Below are 25,873 nucleotides of genomic sequence, written 5' to 3'. Positions count from 1 at the left end.
TATCTCACTGGAGTTTTTCTGATTGAGGGGGTCCCTGATGAATTTACTATCACAAAAGGGGTCCCGGCCCCAAAAACTTTGAGAACCCCAGGTGTAAAGGAGCTTCCTCTGCAATGATCTTGATTTTGAAACATAGATATAAACAATATTGTATCAGAGGTGTTTGCTTTCTCGAGTAAACTTTTTTCACACACAGCATCTGAAGGGAAGGAAACAGGGGAGAGGATTCCACTTTGACTGTTGGCTAGCCATCCCTTCTAGTGTAATTAGGTTTAGGCAATTCTAATAAGACCTATACTTTGATTTTACAGCTGACTAATGGATGATGATAAGTTAACCACCTGGGTCAGAAGGCAAATGAATGTCCCCCATAATTTTGGAATTTTCTCAAACTCGAGCAGCCCATTTCAGCTTCAGAAATTTTACCAAAACCATTAACAAATCCTGTAGCCATTGCAGTATTATTTTCCAGAGTCTCATTCATGCTGCACCTCAGTACTGCGGGATAAAGCCCAAATAAATCCACAATGATCCACGTGGGCGTTTGTGGTGGGACAGTTTGGTACCCTAGCTGTCCTGAGTAGGCATATGTTGGTCACTCGAGAAGTCAGTCTATTTGTTCACAATGAACTCTGTGCCCTAGAAGATAAGTGATGTTAATGTCATGAAAATGTGTGATTGTGAATAAATTGCCTTACATGGCCGCGTGGCTGTTGAGCACATGGAGTAATTTTTAACCTAAGGAGCTGAATGTGGAGTATGGTGCAATATCTGTGCCAACAAATTGTATCTGAATTCTATAATTTTGAATTTGTATTAGGATATTGAATTAGAATGTAATATTTAGGGCAGTCCAGTCGGGGGTGAGATTATTATTTAGGAGAGTTATGGCGCAGTCCATGGAAAGTGAAAGTAAAACCTGACCATTTGCGCCTGCAAGGTGGAGCTGGAGACGACCATATGGGCATTGCGCAATTGATCAATATTCTCTCGTTTTGGAGTTCTGGGCCAAAGAAAGTGAGGCTTCAGGGAGTTTCCCAAATTCGCCTAAAACGGGGGTTTTGCTCTGGGTGTTGCTGCGCGCAGGCCATCTATTAAAGATGACATTGTTTCAATGTCACTGACCAGACACGCACGCGTGGTTTCCCAGCCTTGTAAGTAAGTCGTTTGTGTGAACCATGTGTGCTTTTGGTCGCTGCTGCTGATGGTCATTCTGAAGATAACGGAGTGTTGAAGTTGCGAGTTTCTGTGGAGTTACTGCTGTGATTGTGCAGGTGAATATGGAAGTGATATTTGTAACGTCTTGAGCAAATATTGGATGTGTTATGTATTGCTGCGCTTAGCCAACTTTAGTTATATGGCCTTATAAGACATGCCATTATTTAATATGGACGCTGAGGATGCAACCCGAAGGTGCTGTTTTGATATTGTAGGTTATATGGCTAAATAATGAAGACCCTTGGGATCCATGTAACATTTCCCATCACACTTAGAGACATGTTATTTGCTAGTGTTGGCTATACCTACTCTATTTGCTATGCATTTTGTCATATAACATATGTCCATACAGTTATTTTTGGGGCAGTGTCCTCTACTTTTCTCCAAGTTACAGCTGTGATGTGTGATTTAATGTTCTTGTTGTCAATTTTGTCATAACTGATCATGGAAATTCATGTGAATGAATGATCACATCATTCACACCCCATTCACATTTGTCATGCCTCCAGATGTGAGAATTCCAGAATTCAAATGTATTTTGGATTCACATGTGAAGTGGAGTCATTGAAACTCGTTTTTCAACTACTCCACAAATTTCTTGTTAACAAACTATAGTTTTGGCAAGTTGGTTAGGACATCTACTTTGTGCATGACACAAGTCATTTTTCCAACAATTGTTTACAAAAAGATTATTTCACTTATAATTCACTGTATCACAATTCTAGTGGGTCAGAAGATTACATACACTAAGTTGACTGTGCCTTTAAACAGCTTGGAAAATTCTAGAAAATTATGTCATGATTTTAGAAGCTTCTGATAGGCTAATTGACATCATTTGAGTCAATTGGAGGTGTACCTGTGGATGTATTTCAAGGCCTACCTTCAAACTCAGTGCCTCTTTGCTTGACATCATGGGAAAATCAAAAAAATCAGCCAAGACCTCAGAAAGAATTGTAGACCTCCACAAGTCTGGTTCATCCTTGGAGCAATTTCCAAACGCCTGAAGGTACCACGTTCATCTGTACAAACAATAGTACGCAAGTATAAACACCATGGGACCACGCAGCCATAATACCACTCAGGAAACAGATGCATTCAGTCTCCTAGAGATGAACGTACTTTGGTGCAAAAAGTGCAAATCAATCCCAGAACAACATCAAAGGACCTTGTGAGGATGCTGGAGGACACAGGTACAAAAGTATGTATATCCACAGTAAAACAAGTCCTATATCGACATAACTTGAAAGGCCGCTCAGCAAGGAAGAAGCCGCTGCTCCAAACCCGCCATAAAAAAGCCAAACTACGGTTTGCAACTGCACATGGGGATAAAGATCGTACTTTTTGGAGAAATGTCCTCTGGTCTGATGAAACAAAATTAGAACTGTTTGGCCATAATGACCATCGTTATGTTTGGAGGAAAAAGGGGGATGCTTGCAAGCCGAAGAACCCCATCCAAACCGTAAAGCACAGGGGTGGCAGCATCATGTTGTAGGGGTGCTTTGCTGCAGGAGGGACTGGTGCACTTCACAAAATAGATGGCATCATGTGGAAGGAAAAGTATGTGGATATATTGAAGCAACATCTCAAGACATCAGTCAGGAAGTTAAAGCTTGGTCACAAATGGGTCTTCCAAATGGACATTTACCCCAAGCATACTTCCACATTTGTGGCAAAATGGCTTAAGGACAACAAAGTCAAGGTATTGGAGTGGGCATCACAAAGCCCTGACCTCAATCCTATAGAAAATGTGTGGGCAGAACTGAAAAAGTGTGTTCGAGCAAGGAGGCCTACAAACCTGACTCAGTTACACCAGCTCTGTCAGGAGGAATGGGCCAAAATTCACCCAACTTATTGTGGGACGCTTGTGGAAGGCTACCTGAAACGTTTGACCCAAGTTAAACAATTTAAAGGCAATGCTACCAAATACTAATTGAGTGTATGTAAACTTCTGACCCACTGGGAATATGATGAAAGAAATACAAGCTGAAATAAATCATTTTCTCTACTATTATTCTGACATTTCACATTCTTAAAATAAAGTGGTGATCCTAACTGACCTAAGACAGGGAATTTTTACTAGGATTAAATTCGGAATTGTGAAAAACGTATTAATGTATTTGGCAAAGGTGTATGTAAACTTCCGAATTCAACTGTATATATACAGTATTAGTCAAAAGTTTGGACACCTTCTCATTCAAGGATATTTCTTTATTTTTACTATTTTCTACATTGTAGACTAATGAACACATCAAAACGATGAAATAACACATATGGAATCATGTAGTAACCCAAAAAGTCTTAAACAAATCAAAATATATTTTATATTTGAGATTGTTCAAATTGCCACCCTTTGCCTTGATGACAGCTTTGTACACTCTTGGCATTCTCTCATCCAGCTTCACCTGGAATGCTTTTCCAACAGTCTTGAAGGAGTTCCCACATATGCTGAGCACTTGTTGGCTGCTTTTCCTTCACTCTGCGGCCCAACTCATCCCAAACCATCTCAATTGTGTTGAGGTCGGGTGATTGTGGAGGCCAGGTCATCTGATGCCGCACTCCACCACTCACCTTCTTGGTCAAATAGCCCTTACACAGCCTGGAGGTGTGTTGGGTCATTGTCCTGTTGAAAAACAAATGATAGTCCCACTGTATCGCTGCAGAATGCTGTGGTAGCCATGCTGATTAAGCGTGCCTTGAATTCGAAATAAATCACAGACAGTGTCACCAGCAAAGCACTCCACACCATCACACATCCTCCTCCATGCTTCACTGTGGGAACCACACATGCGGAGATCATCCGTTCACCTACTATGCGTCTCACAAAGACACGGCAATTGGAACCAAAAATCTAATATTTAGGACTCATCCGACCAAAGGACAGATTTCCACCAGTCTAATGTCCACTGCTTGTGTTTCTTGGCCCAAGAAAGTTTCTTATTATTATTTGTGTCCTTTAGTAGTGGTTTCTTTGCAACAATTTGACCATGAAGGCCTGATTCATGCAGTCACCTCTGAACAGTTGATGTTGACATGTGTCTGTTACTTGAACTCTGAATAATTTATTTGGGCTGCAATTTCTGAGGCTGCTAACTCTAATGAACCTATCCTCTGCAGCAGAGGTAACTCTGAGTCTTCCTTTCCTGTGGCAGTCCTCATGAGAGCCAGTTTCATCATAGTGCTTGATGGTTTTTGCGACTGCACTCGAAGAAACTTTCAAAGTTCTTGACATTTTCCAGATTGACTGACCTTCATGTCAGTCATAATGGACTGTTGTTTCTCTTTGCTTATTTGAGCTGTTCTTGCCATAATATGGACTTGGTCTTTTACCAAATAGAGCTCTTCTGTATACCACCTCTACAACACAACTGATTGGCTCAACGCATTAAGAAGGACAGAAATTCCACAAATTAACTTTTAACAAGGCATGCCTGTTAAAATTGAAATGCCTTACAGATGACTACCTCATGAAGCTGGTTGAGAGAATGCCAAGAGTGTGCAAAGCTGTCATCAAGGCAAAGGGTGGCTATGAAGAATCTAAAATGTTAAATATATTTTGATTTGTTTGACAGTTTTTTCGTTACTACATGATTCCATATATGTTATTTCATAGTTGTGATGTCTTTACTATTATTCTACAATGTAGAAAATAGTAAAAATAAAGAAAAACCCTTGAATTAGTAGGTGTGTCCAACCTTTTGACTGGTACTGTATATATAAAACATTTAATAAAAATGTCAATGATTTTACTGAGTTACAGTTAATATAAGGAAATCAGTCAATTGAAATACATTAATTAGGCCCTAATCTATGGATTTCACATGACTGGGCAGGGGCGAAGCCATGGGTGGGCCTGGTAGGGCAAAGGCCTACCCACTGGGGAGCCAGGCCCAGCCAATCAGAATGAGTTTTTCCCCACAAAAGGGATTTATTACAGACAGAAATACTCCTCAGTTTCATCAGCTGTCTGGGTGGCTGGTCTCAGATGTTCCCGCAGATGACAAAGCCGGATGTGGAGGTCCTGGGCTGGCATGGTTACACGTGGTCTGCGGTTGTGAGGCTTGTTGGACTTACTGCCAAATTCTGTAAAACAACTTTTGAGGCAGTTTATGGTAGAGAAATTAACATTAAATTCTCTGCCAACAACTCTGGTGGACATTCCCGCAGTCAGTATGCCAATTGCACGCTCCCTCAACTTGAGACATCTGTGGTATTGTGTTGTGTGACAAAACTGCACATTTTAGAGTGGCCTTGTATTGTCCCCAGCACAAGGTGCACCTGTGTAATGATCATGTTTAATCAACTTCTTGAAATGCCACACCTGTCAGGTGGATGGATTATGTTGGCAAATGAGAAATGCTCACTAACAGGGATGTAAACAAGTTTGTGCCAAAATTTTAAAGAAATACGCTTTTTGTGCGCATGGCATCTTTTATTTCAGCTCATGAAACATGGGACCAACACTTTACATGTTGCATTTATATTTTTGTTCAGTGTGTATGTATGTAATTTGCATATACTCCAGAATGTTATGAAGAGTGATCAGATGAATTGCAATTAATTGCAAAATCCCTCTTTGCCATGCAAATCAACTGAATCCCCCAAAAACATTTCCACTGCATTTCGGGACCAGCTGACATCATGTCAGTGATTCTCTCGTTAACACAGGTGTGCGTGTTGACGAGGACATTCTGGAGATCACAATGTCATGCTGATTGAGTTCAAATAACAGACTGGAAGCTTCAAAAGGAGGGTGGTGCTTGGAATCATTGTTCTTCCTCTGTCAACCATGGTTGCCTGCAAGGAAACACGTGCCGTCATCATTGCTTTGCACAAAAAGGGCTTCACAGGCAAGGATATTGCTGCCAGTAAGATTGCACCTAAATCAACCATTCATCAAGAACTTCAAGGAGAGCGGTTCAATTGTTGTGAAGATGGCTTCAGGGCGCCCAAGAAAGTCCAGCAAGTGACAAGGACCATCTCCTAAAGTTGATTCAGTTGCGGGATCGGGGCACCACCAGTACAGAGCTTGGTCAGGAATGGCAGCAGGCAGGTGTGAGTGCATCTGCAAGCACAGTGAGGTGAAGACTTTTGGAGGATGGCCTGGTGTCAAGAAGGGCAGCAAAGAAGCCACTTCTCTCCAGGAAAAACATCAGGGACAGACTGATATTCTGAAAAAGGTACAGGGATTGGACTGCTGAGGACTGAGGTAAAGTCATTTTCTCTGATGAATCCCCTTTCCGATTGTTTGGGGCATCCGGAAAAAAGCTTGTTCGGAGAGACAAGGTGAGCGCTACCATCAGTCCTGTGTCATGCCAACAGTAAAGCATCCTGAGACCATTCATGTGTGGGAGTGCTTCTCAGCCAAGGGAGTGGGCTCACTCACAGTTTTGCCTAAGAACACAGCCATGAATAAAGAATGGAACCAACACATCCTCCGAGAGCAACGTCTCCCAACCATCCAGGAACAGTTTGGTGACGAACAATGCCTTTTCCAGCATGATGGAGGCAAAAGTGATAACTAAGTAGCTCGGGGAACAAAACATTGATATTTTGGGTCCTTGGCCAGGAAACTCCCCAGACCTTAATCCCATTGAGAACTTGTGGTCAAGCCTCAAGAGGCAGGTGGACAAACAAAACCCCACAAATTCTGACAAACTCCAAGCATTGATTATGCAAGAATGGGCTGCCATCAGTCAGGATGTGGCCCATAAGTTAATTGACAGCATGCCAGGGGGGATTGCAGAGGTCTGGAAAAAGAAGGGTCAACACTGCAAATATTGACTCTGCATCAACTTCATGTATTTGTCAATAAAAGCCTTTGACACTTATGAAATGCTTGTAATTATACTTCAGTATTCCACAGTAACATCTGACAATATCTAAAGACACTGAAGCAGCAAACTTTGTGAAAATTAATATTTGTGTCATTCTCAAAACTTTTGGCCACGACTGTATATACACACTACATGACCAAATGTATGTGGACACCTGCTCGTCAAACGTTTATTTCCATAATCATGGGCATTAATATGGAGTTGGTCCCCCCCTTTGCTGCTATAATAGCATCCACTCTTCTGGGAAGGCTTTCCACTAGGTGTTGGAACATTGCTGCAAGGACTTGCTTCCATTCAGCCACAAGAACATTGGTGAGGTCAGGCACTGATGTTGGGAGATTAGGCCTGGCTCGCAGTTGGTGTTCCAATTCATCCCAAAGGTGTTCAATGGGGTTGAGGTCAGGGCTCTGTGCAGGCCAGTCCCGTTCTTCCACACCGATCTCGACAAACCATTTCTGTATGGACCTCGCTTTGTGTATGGGGGCATTGTCACACTGAAACACGAGAGGGCCTTCCCCAAACTGTTTCCACAAAGTTGGAAACACAGAATCGTCAAGGATGTATGCTGTATGCTGTAGCATGAAGATTTCCCTTCACTGGAACTAAAGGGGGCTAAACCGAACCATGAAAAACAGCCCCAGAACATTATTCCTCCTCCACCAAACTTCACAGTTGGCACTATGCAGTCGAGCAGGTAGCGTTCTACTGACATCCGACAAACCCAGATTCGCCCGTCGGACTGCCAGATGGTGAAGCGTGATTCATCACTCCAGAGAACGTATTTCCATTGCCCTAGAGTCCAGTGGCGGCAAGCTTTACACCACTCCAGCCAACGCTTGGTGATCTTAGGCTTGTGTGCGGCTGATCGACCATGGAAAGCCATTTCATGAAGCTCCCGACGAACAGTGCTTATTGCTTCCAGAAGCAGTTTGGAACTTGGTAGTGAGTGTTGCAACTGAGGACAGACGATATTTACGCTCTTCAGCACTCGGCGGTCTCGTTCTGTGAGCTTGTGTGGTAACGACTGAGCCGTTGTTGCTCCTAGACGTTTCTACTTCACAATAACAGCACTTACAGTTGACTGACTTGATGGAAGCGTGGTGCCACGTTGAAAGTCACTGAGTTCTTCAGTAAGGCCATTCTACTGCCAATGTTTGTCTATGGAGATTGTGTGGCTGTGCGCCTGATTTTATACACCTTTCAGCAACGGGTGTGGCTGAAATAGCTGAATCCACTAATTTGAAGGGGTGTCCACGATATAGCCGTCTGTAGTGCTGGCAAAAAAATGTTTTCCCCCCAACCCCCAAACATCTACCCACAGCTTTGTCTATGCACCGGTTTTGGCAATACAGTGTTTCAAAATTCAAACTTCTCCTTTTGACATTAAGTGGTTGGTGGCCGTAGATGTACACATACGTCTGTCATCAAATGTCAACGTATACTGTACATTGATTATTTCCTGTTCTTTCAACCTGACAAGGGCTTTGTGGTGTTTATAGCTATTCAGAACAAATCTGATTGAAACCAGTGAAGACAGTCAATGTCGAACTGTTAAAAATGCCTGTCTGTGTTGCTGTTACAGGCTAACAAGGAGCGAGAAGGATCTTGTGGTGCTCTGGAACACTGTGTGATCTGAGTCGGAGGCCTCCAGCGGGTTTAAACAGGGGCATAAATTGGAGTATGGTCCGGTCAACAGCCTGGCTCCTGGGAGCTCTATTGGGTAAGAGAAGTCCTGTGGTGCATGTGTGAAGAATTGGGGGGCTTGCGGATGTCACTCTAACCTACAGAAACTGCCCTGGGAACTACGTGTCAGGCCAAAGGCTAGAGTCTTGACATATTGTGGGGATGTAGTGGTGTGGGATCAGAACTGAGATTATTTGTACCGGTAGATTATGGATGTTATTCCTGGTTTCTTGAATAATTTGTATTTGTGTTGCAATGGGCTCGGTGAGGCCTCATCACTTCAGCCACTTATACACCTACTGAGCGCTAAGAGGCACTTAATAGTGTGAGGAAATACATCTGTCAGTAGAGACCGTTGGGAGTTTATAGTACCATACGTCTGTTCAGCAACTGAGCCCCAGTTGTCTTTGGAGAGTGGTAATAAATCGATTGATGCATACCTTTTCCCATTGGGCACCCTGGTTTGCATACCATATGTTAGTAAAAGAAAGTCAATCACACTGACATTCTTGTATATTCTACAAAGGGTTTAATGGACCCACGAATGTTTCGGACAATAGACCTTCATCACGGTTTACACAAAGTTTGTTCTGCTATGGAGAAACCCCTAAAGTGTTTTTGTAAAAGAGATCAAAGCCGCTTATACTGAAGAACTGTAACCATGACTTATCATAGACAAACAATGTATATTTCAGAGAGCTCAAGCTAGAAAGTGTATAGGGGATTGACAGTAGAAGACGTCATAGGAACTGATCAGACCTATCTCAGATTGAAAGAGAGATAACAAAAAAAGTGTTGCGTAGGTCTGGTTTCTGTTCCAAAGAAGCTGTTAAACCGATGTATCTAACCACGTCCTGTAACAGAGAGAAAGAAATACACACACTTGAGTAAAAAATGAGAGGAAGAACGTGTATTGAAGGCAAGAGAGGGGGGTAAGGGTGAGTGAGGTATGATGTTTGAGCCCCTGACTGTAGACTGAGTGCAGTGAGGTACATTCCTAGGTCTTTGTGAAGTGTGCTGTGAGGTCTTGGGGATTTTGCTGACTCAGAGTCACTATACAATCATCTACATCTAAGCCCTCAACCACAGGATCTAACCACACAGTGGTCCACAACGACTGGGTTTGGACTGCATGCCACCACTCACTCTGCCCCCACTGCTATGAAACTGTGCTAGTCAGAGTTAGTTACTCCTGAGAAAAAATACCCTTTTGTCAAAATAGGTACTACTGTCTCAATCTGCGTTTGGACCACAGGACCAAAATCCTGTTTTCAAACATAATAGCAAAAATGTACCACTGACCATGACTGTATTGGATGTCTCCTGCACTTGACCGCATGCAGATTAAGGTGAAAGCGTTTTAGAGGAGATTATTGTTGTGTTTAATCAGTATTGTAATCTGGCTCAGCTGGGGCTTTCTCTTAGATTGGTGGATTCTCAGTGAGATGATGAGTCTGGTGGAAAGAAGAGGTCATGGTTCAGCATAATTCATTTTAGCAAAGCAACCACAGAGGTCTAGCTAGGAGCTATGGTCTGGCTTTACACTGTGACAGTCTCAACATCTTTACTCAGTTCTCACCACAATTATACCACTTCAATACTGCTACGACACTGTTTTAGAATATTTAACTGCGTCAGTGAGTGACATGTTATATGATATCATATGTATGTTGTGCCCCCTGTAGGTTTGATATGTGTACTACCATCTGTTTTGATGACACCCAGAACTGCCCAGTGCACGTCTTTGAAGACATTGGAAAACAAACTCATAGGCCGAAGACGTAACATGGTAAGAAGGGAACAGGATATATCGAGACAATTATAACAAGTTAGGAATATTAATGAAATTAGGCAAGACTAGTGTGTGGATCACAGCATAGAAAAAAGACAATGACAGTTGATATATGTGGAGATTACATTAAAGGTGGTATTTTTCTACAAACACAATCTGACACCAACATTTTTCCTGTCTTTTTAACAGAAGCACAATTTACCCATTAATTACACCATCAGAGTTCACTATGAGGAGGTCTTCAAACTCAGCAATATCACCAGGCTGGTGAGTCCCTCCCTTTGTTTCCTTATCATTATCACTGATCTAACTTAAGTCATGGAAAAATTCGACTTGTTACACCACCCACTCACTCACCCTTCGTCTACATTGCTTCCTTATTCTCCCTCCTTTATCTTCACTCTTATCACTCCATCAGTCACCTAGCAACCAATTCCATAGTCCAAGTCGATATTCACGTAATAATAAGGAATTCTCCTCGACCACGCACACAAATTGGAGAAAACAAAAACATTTTCCATTTCACACCCATTGTAAAAGAGCCAACTTTGTCCTTGATTTTTTTGTTATACAGAAGAGGGGTAATCTAGGTAACCACACCATGTTTTCCCCACAGGCAGGCGCTCTCTTCAATTATGTAAATAAACCACCGAGTTTCTAAACCCAGATGCGCAATATCGTGAGAATTCCCGGGAACGCTTGTCAAACAGACCAGGCCAGGGTTTGAGAAGTCCCCTTAGTTGTTGATTTTCTCAAAATTTAAAGGCACAACCTAGATTTGAGCCTATGTCTTAAGTAGTTAAACATATGAGACCACCGTTAGACCCGATGACGTGTTTCTACACATGAGTTTAGCTAGCTAAAAGCCAATTTATGCTTGATCCGTGTATTTGGTGGGAGGCTCCTTGTGGAGGGTGTGACACAATTGCGGAGCCTCCGGAGGCATGCAGAGGCCAAATTGAGCTCTGTACCGCATCGCCGTGCACCCCCTAAATTATGCCTCTGTATAGCTCCGCATTGAAATTATTGGTTGACAGTAGGTGGCGGTGGGAGGTTCTGTATAAACACAAACTCACTTCCTTGACAAATTCGTTCACAACAGCTCTGCTCCACAGTTCTGCGCTGCTCCACAAAGCGCAAGAAATATGAATGTCCTGACTTCTGCAGAGCCATATCACTGTAAATACTACACGGCCAATGCAGATGTCAGATTGACCATGCAGCGCCTTTTAGCTAGCCATGACATTTCCTACAGGTGTTAACAGAGATTTCTATTGGAGAAGCAGTATTAGCATATCATCATGCAGTACTGTCTTTGTATACACCCAGGATTGCTGATGCTATGTATTGGCCATTGAGAGGCTTTGAAGTCACCTGACTGCAATATTGGCACACCCCAGTAGGAGCAGTCCTCCATAGGAATGAAAGGAATTCTACAGTATTTGAATTAAATGGTGTCAAGGACAAAATTACATGTATTTAACAATGTTTTTGTTGTAGTGGGGACAGTGACATTAGTCATCTAAAAACATTTAACTTTAAGGAAAATATTTTATGTTTAGCTCACATAATATAATTTAAAAGTGTGCAAAAACGAATGTATACATTAATAAATGCATTTCTATAGCTTCTAAAATATTTTGTACAACGGTGAGGGAGTGTCAAGAGGGAGGCACGGTGTCTTCAACACAGCACCCCCTATCAGTCATCTAGTGTATATATAAATCATTGGTTCTATCTAATACAGTACCAACTGGGACTATGAGCAGCAGCACTTAAGAAGAGCTCCTCCTTAAATTAAATTTTTTTGTTAAATTATTTTGTTATAACAGTACCAGTCAAAAGTTTGGACACACCTACTCATTCAAGGGTTTGTCTTTATTTTTACTATCCACATTATATAGTAATAGTGAAGACATGACAGTTATGAAATAACACATGGAATCATGTAGTAACCAAAAAGTGTTAAACAAATCAAAATAGATTTTAGATTTTCGATTCTTCAAAGTAGCCACCCTTTTCCTTGATGACAACTTTACACACAATTAGTGAAATTATCTACAGGTGCATTATTTAATAATAAGTTCTTTCATCAAGAGGCACATGCACATCATTCTAGAGCAGAGTGGATTGTTTAAAGAGGTCACCATGGAGATGAAAATGGCTGCATTCTCTAAGCATTGTTTCAGAGACCTTGCCATCACCATAGAAATAAGAATGAATAAAACAGGCTTGGAACCTCTTACCCTGGCTGGTAAACTCATGGGTACACTCGCAATGGCTTCCTTGTATTTTGATGTAATAATTTCCATAGTAATGTAGTAATATAGAATGTTCATTCAAATGATGCTAACTGATGTGGCTCATGCAATGGAATGTATTTCTTGTAATGTAATTTAAGTTGATTCAACGAATCACAGCACAGATTGATGGGTACATTTCCTGCTTTTACTTCCTGCTTTGGGTACACACGCAATGGCCGCCAGTCCACCCATTATGCCATCATTGACTTGAATGGGGACGCCCATTCTATTTATTCTTATTTCTATGGCCATCATGTATAGACCCAGTTGGTATTAGATAGAATGTCTCAATCCTGCCTGTGGGGAAAACAACATGTGGTTACCACATTACATTTACATTTTAGTCATTTAGCAGACGCTCTTATCCAGAGCGACTTACAGTAGTGAAGGCATACATTTCATATAAATTATTTTTTTTGTACTGGCCCCCCGTGGGAATCGAACCCACAACCCTGGCGTTGCACACACCATGCTGGCGTTGCAAACTGAGCCACAGGGAAGACATTGGCTCACAGCAAATACTTGACCTTTTTCAAATGCAATTTTCTTGCTTGTTTTTGTCGATTACAATTCTACATTTAAGAAAAGTACAACATCCAACATTGCCTGCTCCCTAGTGTTCTCATTACTTAGAAAAACGTAATATTGTAGGGATTCCCTCATGCTTCTTTTCATGGCTATGCTAGCAGCCACTTGAGTGAGTGAGTGCAAGCTGGCTACCGACCAACAACACAAACAAATGGACTATACAGCTATAAGTAGTGAGTGGAGTTACAAACGGACTGTACTAAACAAGTTAAATGTCTTACCTGGGATTAAATGTTTTCCACAAACCTAGCTACGTGTAGCCTATTTCCCACTCTCCCACGACATAGCCTGAAGCCACAGGGCTCTTCTCGCAGGCTCTATTTCCCTACGTGGGAGCATTGTGATACGTAGGTGGACATTTTTGACCTGGTTACATGTTCATTGAACAACACAGCAGCTTTTCGGAATGTTTTGTTATTTCTTTATAACAAAAAACCAACGACACCGTCGTTGGGGTTCAATAGAATTTGTGGGCAGGGTCGAGAGGGGAATTCCTTATTACGTGAATATCGACTGGGGCTATCCTAAAAATGTTACAAGTGAGTCAGGGAAAATAAATTGCTATGAGACTCTGAGGGCAGACTTCATCCTAAAAGCGAACAAGGAAATAAAAGGAGGCTTTCTGTTCTACATGGATGATCCTATTGCTTGGCACACAGCTCTCCACAAGACCAACAATTAACTTAAAATGTCAGAAAGTACCACTATCTTATAGAGGGGGAGATCAGCCTGGTGCGTCAGCATAGGGATGAGATCCGTGAGCTGCAGTGTGCATTGAAAAATCTTGAGGACGACAACCAGGCTCTTAGGATGGAAGTGCGCAGGCTTAGAGAGGAACTGTCCACAGTCAACACTAGCTACATGCAGAACCTGCAGAAGGAGCTACATGAGCTAAGGCAGGAATTTCTCAGCCACCACCATCCACTCTACAAAGAGTTCCACAAAAACTCAGGACCAAGCCAACAGCTGAATCAGAACCTACCAACCAAGCAACCCAAGCAACCAACATAACCAACCAATGCACCAACCCAGCTGACCCCCTCCATCCGTCTCATCCCTGTAGTTACTCACATCACTCCAGTCATCCTCCACAGACATTATATTAATGATGGACTCTAATGGAAAGTTTATATTAGAGAATACACTTTTCCCAAATAAAAAGGTAGCAAAGTTATGGTGCCCCACAACAGAGAGAGCTATAGAGCTCTTGACTGTGGCCCAGCTTGACTTCCCCAGCCATATCATCATGACCTGTGTACCCAACAGGAGAGGGTGGCCACATCACTAAGGGGAGTGATAGAGAGGGCCTCCACCATCTTCCCCCTTGCGAAGATCGTAATATCTACCCTGCTCCAGAAGAGATTTCATTCACATCATCAGCCCTCATATGTAGAGAGTTTGAAGCTTCGCCCCCCCACAACCTCCCTCTCAGGCTAGTTTTGGTTACCCTCCCTACTCCCATCCTCAGGACTGGCCTTGGACACTACTGCCCCCCATGGCAGCCCCAACCTTGCAACAGGAGCCACACTAAGGCCTTCTGTGCACACCCAGAATGGAGCATTGGCAGCCATTCCGGTCCCCTGCAGCAGCTCAACTCCTTTGGTGGAGTTGACAAATAGCTGTAGATGACCCTATGTCTGTTAGCTCTTTTGGGAATGACTTTAAGTCTCGTAGGGGGCTTGGGCAAATGCACGATAAGAAAATGGACACAGGGCCTCCCGAGTGATGCAGTGGTCTAAGGCACTGCATCGCAGTGCTAAAAGCGTCACTACAGACTTGGGTTCGATCCCAGGCTGTATCACAACTGGCCGTGATCGGGAATGCCACACGGCAGCGCACAATTGGCCCAACGTCATCCGGGTTAGGGGAGGGTTTGGCCACGGGGCTTTACTTGGCTCATCACGCTCTAGCGACTCCTTGTGGCGGGCCGGGCGCCTGCAGGCTGACCTCGGTTGTCAGTTGAAGGGTGTTTCCTCCGATACATTGGTGCGGCTAGCTTCCGGGTTAAGCGGGCGGGTGTTAAGAAGCGTGGTTTGGCGGGTCATGTTTCGGGAGGACGCATGAAGCTGACCTTCGCCTCCTGAGCCCGTTGGGGAGTTGCAGCGATGAGACAAGATAGAACTTGTGGAGAAAAAGGGGGGTAAAATACAAATAAAAAAATAATAATGATAAAATGGACACAATTTAAATTTAGGTACAGTACTCGTCTCCTGATGTTCTGGTTCTCTCGGAAACATGGTTAAAGGGTTCTGTCTCTGATAAAGAGATTGAAGTAAATGATTATAATGTATTTAGATGTGACAGATTACAGAAAAGGGATGGGGGGGTTGCCATATATGTAAAATAAAATTTCATGGTGTCCCAATCTTTAAATATTTCTGTTCCCAAGACATTTTTACTCCTGGTTGTCGATGTGTCCTAAACCCCCCCACCGCTGCCATGGCGGATGCTATTGGTGCTATATCTGAGTGTTTAACACCTTTTATGTCCTCGGAGTTGGTCATTTTAGGGGATTTGAATCAGGATTGGCTATCCCCGGCCTCAGATCAATTTAAGAGTATGTGCATTGATTTGAATCTGACACAATTGATCTCAAAACCACACGGCTAAATGTGAAAAACCCTGTTAACTCCTCATTGATTGATTTAATTCTTATGTGATGCTTTTAATCATCACTTTATCTCGGCAGGCTTTTTATTTGAGACAAACGGTGGTTTAATTGACCCTGGTCAGACAATCGACTGCTCTTCCCTCTGCCAGCCTCTAGCTGACTCGACAGTTAACCCGTCAACTTCTAGTGAATCTTTGTTTTCATTACAACAATTTATTATCAGCGATGTTCTAGATGCCTTGCTTAAGATTGATGTAAAAAAAAAAATCTACTGGGGCTGATATGCTTGATTCATTTTCTCTGCAGCTCTCTGCCCTCCTGATTGCTGAATCATTAACCCATATGTTTTACCTGACAATTATATCTGGTACTATCCCCAAGGTTTGGAAGGCGGCCCATGTACTCCGCCTTCACAAAGGTGGTGACCCTTGTGACCTAAATAATTATCGCCCTATTTCTAAACTTTCTTGATCTAGCTAAAATATTTCAATCTTTGATTCATTCTCAGCTAAGATCTTATTTTTGAAAAGGTATTCTAAATGTACATCAGTCGGGTTTTAGACCAGGTCATAGCACTATCTCTGCTGCATCTCTAGTTATAAAGTATGTGCTTAACTGTATGGATAAAAGGCACCATTGTTCTGCCCTCTTCATTGACCTGTCAAAGGCTTTTGATACTGTTGATCACTCACTGCTAATTCAGAGGCTTTCCTCAATTGAGCTAGACCTGGTTTAAAAATGACTTGACAGATAGAACTCAATGGTGTTAAATCATATCTCCTGGATATTACAAAAGATGTCCCGCAGCGATTGATTTTGGATCCTGTACTTTTTACTGTTACATACAATATCGACTTGCTGTAAAAAAAAATGTTTACCTGCACTTGTATACCAATAATACTGTTGTGTATGTTATTGCCCCCACGGTTGATCAGGCTCTTTCTGAACTACAAGTCTGCCTTCATTGTATTACAGAAAAACTTTATTGACCTGAAATTTGTATTGAATGCAGATAAAACTAAGTATATGTTGTCCTCTAGAGCACATAAAAATAAGTCTTGTTTAAGCATATGTACTTTGGATGGTGTCCATATTGATCGTGTCCCTGCTTACAAATATCTGGGCATCTAGATAGATGACAATCTGTCTTTTAAAAAGCATATTGATGAGTTAAGAATCTGAGAATAAAAATGGGCTTCTTCTATAGAAATAGGTCCTGCCTCTCGCTGAATAGTAGAAAGCCGACTATTCAGTCGACGATCTAGTTGGTCCTAGACTATGGCGACATCATCTAAATGAATGCACCTGCCACTTCATTAAAGCCATTAGATGTAGTTTATCATAGCGCACTGCGCTTTACTACAGGTAACAATTTTAGTACTCATCACAACATTCTCTAGCAGAAAGTTGGTTGGCCCTCTTTGATGTCACGTAGGTTGATACATTGCTATGTTTTCATTTATAAAGCCATTTTACAAAAAATCCCACTGTTCCTAATATCATTACTAAACTTTAGACATACGACTTACCACACCTGGTCTCAGGTATAGTTAACTCTGGAAATTCCTTTTGTCTTTACTGAGTTAGGCTATTAAGCTTTTAGTTTTCTTGCACCTTATTTGTAGAACAAGCTTTACAATTTCTTAATTTGGATGTTTTGGTGTCTCTAGGGAAATTCAGAAAGATGATTGAGGACCTTATTAATGATGAATGTGTTTTTTTTTTAGGACCAAGTTTTTCTTTCTGCTTGCATTTTGTATTTATATTTTGAAGTGTGTATTTTCTGTAATTTATGTAATTCAGGGCTCATCTGTAAAAGAGACCTTGGTATCAGTATGACTCCCTGATCAAATAAAGGTTAAATAAAACATCTCTATCTGTTCCTATCTCACTCCAATCTACCACACTTCTTTCTCTTCTCTTTGTCCCTCCAGAGGGCGAGGGTGGAGGATCTGGAAGACGGGGACCTGCAGGATGTGTGGCTGTTGGTCAACCAGGAGGTGTTGAAGAGGATTCTGAGGGTCTTGCCAGTGAGACACCCCTCCTACAAGTACACCACCGACCTGGAGGATCTCTTCAGGAAGGTCCAGCAGGTGTTCCCAACACAGAGTGATGAGGTGTGTAAGACCGGCCATAGTGTCACTATCACTGTTCTACCCATCTCTCTGTTTGAACAAACGTATCTCATAATGGCCATGTATGTTTATCTCTCAGAGAGAGCCACCAGAGCGAATAGAGGAGATCTACAAAAGGGTTAAGGAGATTGACTCAAAAGGCTGGACGTTCGTGACCCCCAAATCGCTGTTGGATAACTGCTATCGGACAATGCACTGTCTCTTCAAAGACTGCTTTCCCAGTGAAGACAGAGAGCAAGACTGTGAGTGCACTTCATTCCCTTACTGTACTTCCTCTCTTCCATTACCTCTGAACTCTGCCCTCTCTAATTCAATTACCCACTGTCCATCAAGAGAGTACTTTTCCAGACATGCAGTTTTCATTCATTCCTCCTCTTGTAACATGAGTCTTAACTACTTGTTAAAGTGTGACAGAAGTCAGATGATACACTATATATACAAAAGTATGTGGACACCCCTTCAAATTTGTCGATTTGGCTTTTTCAGCATACCTGTTGCTGACAGGTGTATGAAATTGAGCACACAGCCATGAAATCTCCATAGACAAACATTGGCAGTAGAATGGCCTTAGTGAAAAGCAACGTGGCATTGTCATAGGATGCCACCTTTCCAGTCAGTTCGTCAAATATCTGCCCTGCTAGAGCTGCCCGTCAACTGTAAGTGCTGTTATTGTGAAGTGGAAACGTCTAGGAGCAACAACGGCTCAGCTGCGAAGTGTTAAGCCACACAAGGTCACAGAACGGGACTGCCAAGTGCTGAAGCGCGTAGTTTGTAAAAACCGTCTGTTCTCGGTTGCAACACTCACTACTGAGTTTCATCCTGCCTCTTGATGCAACGTCAGCACAATAACCGTTTGTCGGGAGCTTCATGAAATGGGTTTCCATGCCGTGCATCCGCACACAAGCCTAGGATCACCATGTGCAATGCCAAGCATCAGCTGGGGTGGTGTAAAGCTCGCCGCCATTGGACTCTGGAGCAGTGGAAACGCGTTCTCTGGAGTGATGCTTCACCATCTGGCAGTCCGACGGACAAATCTGGATTTGGTGGATGCCAGGAGAAAGCTACCTTCCCAAATGTATAGTGCCAACTATAAAGTTTGGTGGAGGAATAAGAGTGTGGGGCTATTTTTCATGGTTCGGGCTAAGCCCCTTAGTTCCAGTGAAGGGAAATCTTCATGCTACAGCAGACGACATTCTAGACGATTCTGTGCTTCCAACTTTGTGGCAACAGTTTGGGCAAGGCCCTTTCCTGTTTCAGCATGACAATAACCCCGTGCACAAGCCGAGGTCCATACAAAAATGGTTTGTCGAGATCGGTGTGGATGAACTTGACTGGCCTGTACAGAGCCCTGACCTTAACTCCATCTAACACCATATTAATGCTCATTATTTTGGAATAAGTTGTTCGATGAGCAGGTGACCACATACTTTTGTACAGAATAAAACAATTATTAACGCCATCATGATGGGTAGTGATTGTCCATTAGCATATAACTTATAAACCATCATTTATTCCCATTACTTTAATAAAATATTTAAGTTGTTGTGTATATTACATTTGTTTTATTTGATGACTTTATTATTTCATTCCAAGTCATCATCTCATCTCTATAGAGCTGCTGCCTATGCAGTCTGACTAAATCACTATTTTAGTAGTTCTTCAAAGTTAATAAGGCGTAGTTGTATGACTGCTAAATACCAAAAGTTGGCATTTTCCCCATCAACACAAACCTACTCAACTGGTTTGGCATACTGTATATGGGCTTGTTGTGTTCATTGCGTCTCTTCAGTGTCTGTAGACACTATGTTCTTATTCAACACTTTTTGAAAAGAGATGGTTGTTTATGCCCAGGTCATACTCATTGAGGTCTGTGCCATAAAAGGACTTGGACATGCCTGTTAATATCTCCTGTTAGCCTATTTATTAATCATTTACACATCCTATATAGGTAAAACATAGATAGCTATGTGTTGCCTGGTTAGACTGGTCAACCAAATTTGAACCCAGATGCTACTTTGAGTTAATGTAAAGAAAGCTAAGTCATGTCAGACCGTGGGAAAGAAGCCATACTGTCTGATTTCGACACTATCTTAAAGGGGAAGAGATGAGGTGTTGGCTGCTTCCCACACATCTTGCCAGTCCCCTTACTGTTTTCTTTGTCTTTATATGTGCGTCATACTGACACATAACATGTCTACGGCTCTATATTATGTTATGTTAAGGCCTGTTATCATGTCTGTATCATGCACTATTAACTTCCCAGGTCAATAGTTAAGGTTGATAGTTTCCCTATTTTACAGAGAGATCAGTGGAGGTTTTGAGGCTATAGCATATCTGTTAACAATTCAATTGAAGGGTTTCCATATGAAAAATATAAGGCAGGAAGGAGTATAAAGCACTCATGTGAGGAACATGAATAATGAATATAAAAACCACAAGAAGAAAAAACAGCAATAACTTAGCAACACAAAAATATAGTGAATAGGTTAAGGGCTTACTTCATGGCTAGGATGTTCAAAGCAGACCAAAAGAGTTTCATATAGTGTCATTGATTATTAGAAACAGTTGGTATGATTTTATCAGAAATATTTAGATATGATTTTATAATGATTCATCTGTCACTTACACTATTTTCTTTCCTCAGATTGTGGCTTACCTCACTGGCGGAAGGGCAGAAAGAGACTACTGTAAACCTGAGAAGGGCGCTATTGTTTTCATATGTATATTTATAATATATTGTCTACTGATGTTTATGTTCTGTGTTTTGATTGTGGGTTCTAGATGCGTTTAGACAGTTGTATGGTATAGGGCAGGTGGCTATGCTCAAGCAGAGCACAATATAGCATTTCCATTTTAATTATTTTATATATTTTTGCAATCAGGGAACACTTATAGGTGACATAGGTATTAGCAACTGTTGCCCATAAAAATAAGAACACAAACATAGCCAGTTACTCTCAACTCTGACTGTTTGTCTTTATGAATATTATAGTAAATGTGTTTGTTTAAAACGGTTATTTCTCTGTTCTATGTTTTTTTAATAAATTGCTTTAAGGTGTTTTGCTGACTTGCAGGCATTGTCAGTGAATTCCAGCCACTCATGTATTTGGCATTATGCACATCATTGCTGAAATAAAGCTATTATTTGTGAAAATCTATTCCAGGTTCAACAAGTTAATTTCTGCAGTGTGATTGATTGTGGTCAGATTACATCAGAGTTGTTTATGTACACAAGAGATTGTTTACATGCACACTAATAATTGGATATTAAACTGATTATGGCAGTAGACAGATTACGCAATAATCATGTCACACCTTACTCTGTTTATCTTAATCAGTTTGAGGTCAAAATGGAAAAACTTAAAACGGCTGGTTTTCTGAGCAATCTTTCAAATGATTAGGACATGTAAACTCCTTAATCGGTGTTCCAGCAGTGTATTTGATCCGCACATGTGCTAGCACCAGCCGAGCGAGCCTCCTTTAGCGGTGGCTAAAGTTAGCTGTAGTTTTCTAATGGCTGCTTAAATGAAACTGAAGCATGGATTACAGTTTTTCCTGACCCATAGACTACTTTCCGGGTGAGGAAATATCTAACATCAAGTTGTAAAATAGTGAACTACTCCTTTAAGGTGTCTACCATTAGACTCCTTAGTCAGTTCACTGCAGCTAGCGACTGGAACAAGCTGCAAAAAACACTAACTGGACCGTTTCATCTCCATCTCTTCATCCAAAGATTCAAATCATGGACACGCTTACTGACAGTTTTGGCTGCTTCGCGTGATGTATTGTTGTCTCTACCTTGCCCATTGTGCTGCTGTCTGTGCCCAATAGTGTTTGTACCATGATTTGTGCTGCTACCATGCTGTGTTTTCATGTATTGCTGCTATGTTGTTGTCGTAGGTCTCTCTTTATGTAGTGTTGTGGCGTCTCCCTTGTCGTGGTGTTTTTTTATTTTATTTGTAAATTTTATTAAATGTTTTATTTTTAATCCCAGCCTCCGTCCCAGCAGGAGGCCTTTTGGTAGGCCTTCAATGTAAATAAGAATTTGTTCTTCAAATCAAATCAAATTTATTTTTATATAGCCCTTCGTACATCAGCTGATATTCTCAAAGTGCTGTACAGAAACCCAGCCTAAAACCCCAAACAGCAAGCAAAGCATGTGAAAGAAGCACGGTGGCTAGGAAAAACTCCCTAGGAAAAACTCCCTAGAAAGGCCAAAAACCTAGGAAGAAACCTAGAGAGGAACCAGGCTATGAGGGGTGGCCAGTCCTCTTCTGGCTGTGCAGGGTGGATATTAAAACAGAACATGGTCAAAATGTTAAAATGTTAAAATGTTCATAAATGACCAGCATGGTCAAATAATAATAATCATAGTAGTTGTCGAGGGTGCAACAAGCACGTCCGGTGAACAGGTCAGGGTTCCATAGCCGCAGGCAGAACAGTTGAAACTGGAGCAGCAGCACGGCCAGGTGGACTGGGGACAGCAAGGAGTCATCATACCAGGTAGTCCTGAGGCATGGTCCTAGGGCTCAGGTCCTCCGAGAGAAAGACAGAAAGAGAGAAAGAGAGAATTAGAGAGAGCATATTTAAATACACACAGGACACCGGATAAGACAAGAGAAATACTCCAGATGTAACAGACTGACCCTAGCCCCCCGACACATAAACTACTGCAGCATAAATACTGGAGGCTGAGACAGGAGGGATCAGAAGACACTGTGGCCCCATCCGATGATACCCCCGGACAGGGCCAAACAGGCAGGATATAACCCCACCCACTTTGCCAAAGCACAGCCCCCACACCACTAGAGGGATGTCTCCAACCACCAACTTACCGTCCTAAGACAAGGCCGAGTATAGCCCACAACGATCTCCGCCATGGCACAACCCAAGGGGGGGGGGGCGCCAACCCAGACAGGAAGACCACGTCAGTGGTGACTTGCCTAGTTAAATAAAGGTATGTATGTGTGTGTGTATATAATATATATATATATTATTCTTAATGGTCCAAGGATCTTGATATTTTCAAAGGTAGACTGGCTCTGGCAGCCAAAACAGCCAAATACTCCCATCTAAACGTGAATTGATTCTTAATTGCGATATGGTTCAAGAATCATAAAGCCCTTTACTTTAATGTCACGTCCAAATAATTTCACAAATGCAAAATACACACTTACTGTACACTGTTTTAACCAGCTGTATCACAGTAGCAGCCAACAGTGTTTTTCAGTGACAACATGTTTCTGGTGGCCTTATTCCGTTATACACAGGTGTTTGGAGCATGCTAGATAGCCAATTAGCACAGGTGGTCCGTCTGTCTTCTGTAAACAAGTGCTGGAACGTGGAGATATGGCCATGTAGGGACAGACCCTAAAGACAGACCGTGTTCGTAAATTCACTCTTGAGTGCGCTCTGGGCGTTCGTAAATTCACTCCTGAGTGCGCTCTGGGCGTTCGTAAATTCAGAGTATTGTCAGAGTAAATTCAGAACGTTCAAAGCGCACACTCGACGCTCTAGTAAATGTATTTTTTATTATAATACATGTTTTATTACATTTCAAATTACAATACAATAAAGAAAAACATACGACATAACTACACGTCTATTTTATCTGAAGAAACAAAATAACATTAAAGTGAAAAAATGTAATCACTACACACGAATTGAGCAAGTTGAGGTGACTAAACTGCTTGGAGTAACCCTGTATTGTAAACTGTCATGGTCAAGACATTGATACAACAGTAGCTAAAATGGGGAGAAGTCTGTCCATAATAAAACGTTGCTCTACCTTCTTAACAGCACTATCAACAAGGCAGGTCCTACAGACTCTAGTTTTGTCGCACCTGGACTACTGTTCAGTCATGTGGTCAGGTGCCACAAAGAGGGACTTAGGAAAATTGCAATTGGCTCAGAACAGGGCAGCACAGCTGGCCCTTGGATGTACACAGAAAGCTAATATTAATAATATGCATGTCAATCTCTCCTGGCTCAAACTGGAGCAGAGATTGACTTCATCAATACTTATATTTATGAGAGGTATTGACATGTTGAATGCACTGAGCTGTCTGTCTAAACTACTGGCACACAGCTCGGACACCCATGCATACTCCACAAGACATGCCACAAGAGGTCTCTTCACAGTCCCCAAGTCCAGAACAGACTATGTGAGGCGCACAGTACTACATAGAGCCATGCCTACATGGAACTCTATTCCACATCAAGTAACTCATGCAAGCAGTAAAATTAGATTTAAAAAATCTGATAAAAAAAACACCTTATGGAACAGCAGGGACTGTGAAGCAACACAAACATAGGCACAGACATGGTAACATACGCACTATACACACACATACACATGGATTTAGTACTGTAGATATGTGGTAGTGGTGGAGTAGGGGCCTGAGGGCACACAGTGTGTTGTGAAATCTGTGAATGTATTGTAATGTTTTAAAAATTGTAAAAACTGTCTTAATTTTGCTGGAACCTGGAAGAGTAGCTGCTGCCATGGGGATCCATAATAAATACAACAAAAAAACAACTGTAAATTACATGAAAAAATAACTCTGATAAATCTATTATAGCAGTAGATCAGGATTGGAATATCCATTGCAGTGTGTAATGCAGCCTAGTTTTATTTACACCATCCCAGCAGATATCTTAGAAATATAACTTTACTTCGTAGCCTATAGGCTATGAATCATTTGATTGAGAACACTAAGTAGCCTATCGGTGTACTTGATATTGCGGGCCCAGCGGAGAATCAGAGATGAGGAACTAATTCTAAAATATAGATATTTCATCAGTTACAAATTACATGACTGTCCCCTGGACTAGATTAAAAAAAATACTAACCCATGCTCTTGACTGAAATTGAAAAGGCATGACCCTCACCCAGTTTCCTCCAGGGAACCATTCTGTAAATATCGATCCATCCCTAATAATCCTGTTTACATGGACACATCTGAAATCAGGCTACCTGATGGCTAGCCCTTGATCATGACTTTCAGTTCTATTACATTACACATGAGAGTCATTGGACAAAGGCGTCTTTTGAAGGGGGGAGTTTTGTTAAGATCCTCGACGCTCGGTCTGAACATTAACATACATCGCCTGTGGTTTGGTTTTGGAAGCAAAGTTAAATTGATGCACACCTTTATAGGGTTAATCTAACTGCACTGTCCAATTTACAGGAGCTATTACAGTGAAAGAATACCATGCTATTGTTTGAGGAGAGTGCATAATTTTGAACATGAGAAGTTATTAATAAACAAATTAGGCACATTTGGGAAGTCTTGATAGAACATTTTGAACATAAATGCAATGGTTCATTGGATCAGTCTAAAACTTTGCACATACACTGCTGCCATCTAGTGGCCAACATCTAAACTGCACCTGGGCTGGAATAATACATTTTGGCCTTGCTCTAGCATTTCAAAGATGATGGTACAAAAAATATATAAAAGAACGGTTGGTTTTTTCTTTGTATTATATTTTACCAGATCTATTGTGTTATATTCTCCTAAATTCCTTTCACATTTCCACAAACTTCAAAGTGTTTCCTTTCAAATGGTATCCTTGCTTCAGGTCCTGAGCTACAGGCAGTTAGATTTGGGTACGTCATTTTAGGCGAAAATTGAAAAGAAGGGGCGGATCCTTAAGAGGTTTTAAGAAACAACATTGTACTGTATCAATTTGGAAACATTCTCATC

At 41.7% G+C, this 25,873-nt stretch overlaps 1 protein-coding gene and 1 long non-coding RNA gene across 4 annotated transcripts; one reads left to right on the top strand and one right to left on the bottom strand.

Moving 5' to 3' along the window:
• Positions 1–779: 779 nt before the first annotated feature.
• il34 (interleukin 34) lies at positions 780–21,322 on the top strand. Of its 3 annotated transcripts, none has more exons than XM_014124241.2 (7): positions 780–1,154; positions 8,635–8,772; positions 10,421–10,524; positions 10,717–10,794; positions 17,964–18,146; positions 18,244–18,406; positions 20,809–21,322. In XM_014124241.2, exons 2-7 carry the CDS (start codon positions 8,733–8,735, stop codon positions 20,853–20,855), a joined length of 615 nt encoding a protein of 204 aa, XP_013979716.1. In that variant the 5' UTR covers positions 780–1,154; positions 8,635–8,732; the 3' UTR covers positions 20,856–21,322. The 3 variants fall into 3 exon arrangements, with proteins under 3 accessions (XP_013979716.1, XP_045544134.1, XP_013979715.1); XM_045688178.1 differs by having other exon boundaries at positions 780–1,158; XM_014124240.2 differs by having other exon boundaries at positions 782–1,274.
• Positions 9,277–11,304, bottom strand: LOC106560861 (uncharacterized). The gene is made up of 3 exons (XR_001318682.2): positions 10,730–11,304; positions 10,038–10,189; positions 9,277–9,589 (listed from the first exon to the last, which is right to left on the bottom strand). It is a non-coding gene; the product is annotated as an uncharacterized lncRNA (long non-coding RNA).
• Positions 21,323–25,873: the final 4,551 nt, after the last annotated feature.

Source organism: Salmo salar, chromosome ssa10, assembly GCF_905237065.1.
Source record: "Salmo salar chromosome ssa10, Ssal_v3.1, whole genome shotgun sequence".
Classification (NCBI taxonomy): Eukaryota; Metazoa; Chordata; class Actinopteri; order Salmoniformes; family Salmonidae; genus Salmo; species Salmo salar.
This window is presented reverse-complemented; position numbering and strand designations above follow the sequence as displayed.